At 37.6% G+C, this 7117-nt stretch overlaps 1 protein-coding gene across 2 annotated transcripts in view; it reads left to right on the forward strand.

The window, feature by feature from the left end:
* The first annotated feature begins 757 nt into the window (after positions 1-757).
* F9 (coagulation factor IX) overlaps positions 758-7117 on the forward strand; it is a 28989-nt gene continuing 22629 nt past the window's right edge. For both annotated transcript variants that reach the window (XM_031373847.1, XM_031373858.1), the window contains exons 1-3: positions 758-845; positions 5214-5377; positions 5773-5797. In XM_031373847.1, the coding sequence (XP_031229707.1) occupies positions 758-845; positions 5214-5377; positions 5773-5797 (277 nt within the window). The remainder of the gene's footprint in view (positions 846-5213; positions 5378-5772; positions 5798-7117) is intronic.

Consider the following 7117-nt stretch of genomic DNA (forward strand, 5'->3'; position numbering starts at 1 on the left):
AACAATAAGTAATATCCATTAAGAGCATTCAGAGTGTTAAGACATCTTATTTATTAAGCCTCCAATGATAAAATAGGTGCAATAGAGGTACTGTGTACTAGTCCCACTTACAGATAAGGAAACTGAGGTTTTTTTCAGGTTATATTAGTGGTGAATAATTTTTAAAAGTATGAGTAATCAGGAGCTAATACATAGTTACTATTCCAAATACATATATATAAAGCATTATATATATGTATATATAACATATATGTATATTAACATAAAGGACCAAATAAAAGGATTTGCTTGTTATCTTTAAACTCTATATTATTGCTCTATGATGAAGATAAACTGAGTTCCCACAGATAAACTTTCCTGGTAGCACAAATGTTGCTCTTCCCCAGTGGCAGCAGCCCATGAAACCAGAGTGCACTTTTTTTTATTAAATATTTTCTTTGTTGACATTTCAAATTTATTCCCTTTCCTGGTTTCCCCTCCAAAAACCCTCTATCCCTTCCCCCTCCCCCTGCTTCCCTATCCTGGCATTCCCCTACACTGTGACATCAAGCCCTCACAGGATCAAGAGCGTCAGAGTGAGTGCACTTTAATGACAAGCCCTGACCATTCTCTTCACTTGACCAAAGAAACAACTGGAAATAGCCCAAAGACATACGGAGGGAAATGGACAACAATTTCCCAGAAGCAAATCCCATTCAGCCTGTACTTTGGAACGATTGATTAGCCCTGACAGTTGCACAACCTCCTAACAAAGGTCATGCAGCACCTGAACGCAGTCATGGCAGACTCTCCAGGTCTCATCACCATCTTCCTTTTGGGATATCTACTCAGTACCGAATGTGCAGGTTTGTTTCTTTTTCAATGCTACACTGAATATGCTTCTCTTTTAAAAAACAGAAATATTTAGAACTACCTTTATCAAGTAAAGCAAGATTTCATGATTTGACAGCTGTAGTTTCTACTGTAGCAGGCAACATGTCAGCAGCAGTCAAGTGTAGCTCTGTGGTAACTTCAGTTTCAGCATTTGAAAAAATGAACTAGGTTTACAGTGCTTGCGGCGCATTTTTATTTAACAAATACAGTTATTCTTATAATTTGACAGTATAATTTCTCTTAAAATTTCTGTGTCCTTGGTTTAAAAAAAATGAAAATCTGAAAATATCTTAATGAATAAGCAGGAAAACATGTTATTTTAGGATGTTAGACTCGTCACCTTGAAATCAAAAAGGGAAACATCAAAACCACAATGGTTTATCTACATAAAAAGTCTTTCTTGAATCTACATGTGTTTCAATGTTTTAGAACTAGATTGTAAGGCATAGTTATAATGTTTAAACATACATTTATACTTTAATTTCTCAGCTAAAATTGGAAGATTATGCTTTTGTTACTAAGTTGCTATCTGTCATGGAAGCTTTTATATAGATGGGAATAAATCAGCTCATCTGTCATACATCTCAGAATTGATGTTTAGAAAACCATAATACTCAGAGTCCTCCCTAGGGGACAAAAGTAAGTATACAAATGGCTAGAAAGAAGAGGAGCTTAGTTCATGCAAAGTACAGCACATCAGGTTTTTGTTTGGTTTCGTTTTTTGCAACAGCAGTGGCATTACTCCCCAGGGAAAGCCGCACAGGAAAAACTTACTGCATTTAGACAAAGAGCCAGCTCACCCGGGATGCATTTATCACACTTACTAGTCAACCTACTAAAATCAAGCAAGTGACAGTGCCAGGATCAGGGGTGCCAACCCTGAACATCCTCAGAAAACAGGCTGGTCTCCTGGTTCCCACTCCAGACATGATGTCAACTGTAGAATCAGACTTAAAAGCTGAAATGATGACACAAAAATGCAAAGGTTAAACTGTACTAGCAAAGTGGGTAGAGATGAAAAATACATGTTGGAAAACTCATTATGTGGACCATAAAGGCAGGTCATTCAACGTATTGCACCAGATTGACCTATGTGAGAAGAAAAGATCCAAGCACTCTCTTATAAAGATCCAAGCACTTCTTAGTGGTAAGGAAATCTTAGATGTAAAATGATAGAAAAAAATCACGATTTCAGACCTGAGGCAATAATGACTAGAGATAATCCTCTGGGGGTGTTAAATATATGATCTTCAGACACTATTGTGGATAAAAGCAACAAGATTTAGAGTCAGTTTGGACAGGGAACCAGGGAAATGTCCCTGGCTGTGGGAGCAGGGCTAGGTTTTCATGTAGCACAGTCTTCTGTTAAACTGTCCTGGGTTTTAGAACAGAGAGGCCACATGGTCATAGCTGCTGCCTTATTGTGACAGTTTAGAATTTGGAAATCAGAATTAGTCTGTGAAATGAATTTAGGTTTACAATGTATATAAATCAAAATTGTCTTTAATGCATTTGGATATTAGTACATATTGTTATGGTATGTGGTACTGTGACAAGGTAATAGTGGCAGAGATAAACGGGTTCTGCTCTCTTCCTAAAGCACTATGGGCTCAGAAAAAAAAAGACTTTAATAGGATGGGATAAGGTGTGTACCACATGCTTAGGAAGTACAAAAGAAGGAACATAATGGGTATAGAATCTCCCGACAGATACAGCATTTGGAGCAAAATCTCAAGAGATGAATAGTTGTTCAGTATCCTTAAATGTCTGATCCAGGAGCCAGCCAGAAGGCTCAGTGGGTAAAAGTGCTTTCCACCAAGCCTGACAACTTAAATTTTATCTTGAGGATGTATACAATGAATAAGAGACCTGGCTTCCAGGATTGTCATTTAATCCCCATATGTATGAGAACACACACAATGCATGTATTCATACATACAGATGCATATATACATGTATGTATATATGTAAAGACACATACATATTCTTATGGTTTCTGTAGTTTTTTTAAACACCATGACCATAAGTAACTTGGGAAGAAAGGGTTTGTTTCAGTTGAAGGAAGTCAGAGAGGGAACTGATACCAGACAAGAACCTGGAGGCAGGAGCTGATATAAAAGCCATGGAGAAATGCTGCTTCCTGTCTTCACCTCAAGGCTTGCTCAGACTGCTTTCTTACACAACTCAGAACCAGGATCACCAGCTTGTGGTGCATATCCAAAAGTGAGCTTGGCCCTCCCACATCAATCATCTTTCAAGAATACCCTCCACAATCGTTCTCACAAGCCAGTTTGGTGATGACATATTTAGAATTAGGTTCTTCTTCCAAAATGACTCTAGCTTGTATCAAATTGACATAAAAGCTAGTCAGAACACACACATTCATACACATGGAGAAAGCAATAAAAATAGTCACTAATGTGGAGCATTTTGTATAGATAGCAACCCTCACACAAAAAGAGCCATATACACAATAATGGAAGTATTCAAGATGCTTCATCAGGTTTGAATCTTGACTGTTAGAAGAAGTAAGGCAAGAAAATGGGTTGCACCAAATCTTTCAAAAAGGTTTCTAAGCTAAGGAGAGGGAACGGTAGAGAGCAATGTGGAGGTGTAAGTGTAAGAGGCACACCCTCACTGTGTTATAACATTCAGTCTGGTAACACTATAAGGAACTGATGAGGTTAGGAAGTCCAACTTTAAGTCTCTTGCAATCATCCAATGAAAACAAAAGAGCATTATGTGGCCAGTAGTAATAAAGAGAAGACTGACAATTGGAGTGATAATTATAAAGTAGTACTGATATGATTTAGTAGGCACATTGCATATGAAAAGTTTGGGAGACATATATGGAGTGTCTGGGAATTGAAGATAATGTGATAATATCAACACAGCACATGGTCTGTTGTCTGACTTCTGACTGTAAATGCAAGCTGATCCTTTATTGTATGACAAGCAGTCAGGAAATACATGAAGTCAAAAAGATTCTTTACATGGTTACTACCAATGATGACAATTGTACTTTTCTTGCACAGAGGGCAGTGAGAACGTTAAGACACTTTAAAGTGCATAGAAGAGCTGGAGAAAGGAGAAAGCTAAGAAGGGGGTGGGGAAGATAGCATGAGCAACATGGGAAGAAAGGGAGTAACCCAGAAACACAAGCCTAGAATTTTCTCAGAGACCCATCAACATGATGATGATGAGTGTACCCTTACATTACTGTTACATTCATTTTACATTTTAAAAAGTTAAGGTCCAGACATTGTATGGTTCGTCCATGTTCATGCAGCCAGTAAGAGTTAGATACATGCAATTCAAGGCATACATACATGTATATATGCTGAGGGAAAGAGACAGAGCAACAAAAATACATATAAAGAGGAAGAGACTAGGAGAAAGAAAAGGAAGAAGGCAGAAAAAGGATTGAAAGATTTTAATCCTCAAAAAAGCAAAAGGGTCCTACAGAGTAGGCAGTCATAGCTAAAAGAAATCTCATCATGGATTTCAGTGAAATGCTTATATCACTGGCATTCATATGCCAACTAAAGACACCAAGGGCCTGAAGATAAAATCAATTATTCCATGATTGTTCCTCACTATCCTATGAGAAGCATTGAAGTCACATTTATAGCTGGCCTACAGTTGGGAGGTTGTTGTTGTTTAATATATTTTCATACAAAATATTTTGATCATATTCTTTCCCCTCCCCCAACTCCCAGATCCTTCTTACCTCTCTACCCACACAACTTAGTGCCCTCTCTCTCTCTCTCTCTCTCTCTCTCTTTCTCTCTCTCTCTCTCTCTCTCTCTCTCTCTCTCTCTCTCTCTCTCTCCCTGCTTCCCTCCCTCCCTCCCTCCCTCCCTCTGTCTCCAAACAAAGCAAAATGAAAACTGAAACACAAACAGGCTTCCGTTCTTTGCAGGATGTTTGTTGCAAAATCACTAGGACACTACATGCTGGAAACGGCACAGCCAGGAGAATGATAGATCACCTTCAAAGGATCCTGCACTGAGCTATTTTCAAGTGATGATAAAGTGTGAACTTAACTGCTTAGTTGAGAACCATCTTTTTCATCCAAAGTTAAATACAAATACAACTGAAATGTGACCTTTTATTGCTGGCACTCTACTAATTAAAAATAAAATTGAATTTTAATTCCTGAGTTTCCATGTGTATACAGCACTGTGGAAAAAAAAATCATAGTTTTTGTCTCTATGCCCCAAAGAGAAATTAGCTATGGAATTACTTGAACCCAAAACAAACCTTTTTGTTAAAAACATATTTAGTTTTCAGAGTGTTTTTTTTTTCTAAAACTAAAGAACTGTACTTTTAAATTTCAGTTTTCCTTGATCGTGAAAATGCCACCAAAATTCTTACCCGTCCAAAGAGATATAATTCAGGGAAACTGGAAGAGTTTGTTCGAGGAAACCTTGAGAGGGAGTGTATAGAAGAGAGATGTAGTTTTGAAGAAGCACGAGAAGTCTTTGAAAACACTGAAAAAACTGTGAGTATGCCCCTGTCATCCCAGAGCAAAAGATAGAAAAGCTCGATTTTCAAAGAGTGTGGGACTAGCGAGAGATGACTCCATATTTAGGAGCACTGGCTGCTATTCCAGAGGACACAGATTCAAATCCAAGCATCTAGGAAATCCAACACTCTCTTCTGACGTCTTGGAGTAGTACATACACAGGGTGCATGCATGCACGCAGATAGAACACTCATACACATACAACAAAATTAAAAAGTATTGTAGATCGATTATTAAAAGAAAAATTGTATTTGAAATCGCAAAAATATCAGTTCATATCATACCATATATCACAAATGTGATAAAAGGAAAGGAATCCACATCAAAATACTTCAAATACTATCATTAAGCTGTCCTCCTTTTCCTTACAGACTGAATTTTGGAAGCAGTATGTTGGTAAGCAATTCATTTTATTTCCTACATTTCCTCATATGAGACACTTGAGAATAATGCTTTTATATATGTAGAGAGAGAGGATGTACGCTTTCATTAAAAAATCTTCAAATGCAGGAAGAAAGCAAAACAATTGCATCTTAGAGCTAAATGCACATTCACTGTCACTAGTGGATTCAGAGACGGTGATTGGTAATGCCTACTATGTTAAATCCTCATGATTGGGATTGTTTCCAATGCCTCTGTGTCTTGACCTACCATCCCTTCTTGTTGCCCTTCTGACCACCTCTACTACTACTGCCCTCATTCCACAAAAGGGCTCCTTGCATGCGCTGGCAGTGTTCCCATGTTACAGGCGTTATCTGGCTATCCCTGTTAGCTGACTCTTCCCAGCTTCTTCTAGGCTAACAAGCTCAGGGACTTGTCCAAAATTCCACCAACTCAATGAGTCCTCCCTTGATGAGGTATTAACATTCCCACCTGCTCCCTGGTATCTCTGCCATTTTAGATGCATTTGTTCTGGTCTATTATTTGCATATATATAATGAAATACCTTTGGCATTAGACCCAACTCTAAATGAATAATTTGTTATATTCACATATATATTTATATGAATGTCTTAATATATTTTAAAACATGTTGCCTAACGATCCTGTCATACAATAATTTTAATAGTTTTGTTTATGAAACAATTTCACAGCATGGTATTTCCCTCTTGTAGCATCACGCTGGTACCCAAACAGTTTTAGATTTTGGAGTAATTTGAAACTTAAGCTTTCAGATTGAGGATACTCTCAACCTGTAGCACTTTCCACAACAGTGTCTTGTTCGTTTTCCCATCCTTCTAGAATGCGAGATTCAGCTTGGCAGGAATCAGTACCTTCACTTGTTGATAGACTCTCGACACCAACAACACTATCTGCAATGGAGCCACTCAGTAAATATCTTCCCAATGAACTGATCCAAAGGAAGGAATACATTAACAATAACCAATTTTATTAGTTTCTATTATATCTTTGTACACTTTTAAATACTTTTAAATTTTGTCAAAAAAAATACAAATTTCAGAAAATTTGAAATCCAGAAGTCGGATTTTGAGGGACATTTCACAGGCTGACTTCTTTCAGAGTATCTGCATGGAGAGAACAAATGAACTTGGACACTATTCACTGAGCTCCATCTGCTTCAGGTCCAATTCGATTTTCTAGAATTCCATTTTGGGAGAAAGTACTGGAAAATCTCATACCTTCATAACTCGCTCTTGTTTCTCCTCTTTCCTTTTGAAGTTGTAAAAGAAAAGAGGTTCTCTTTGGCCTTCTTTA

This window comes from Mastomys coucha, chromosome X (assembly GCF_008632895.1).
Source record: "Mastomys coucha isolate ucsf_1 chromosome X, UCSF_Mcou_1, whole genome shotgun sequence".
Taxonomy (NCBI): Eukaryota; Metazoa; Chordata; class Mammalia; order Rodentia; family Muridae; genus Mastomys; species Mastomys coucha.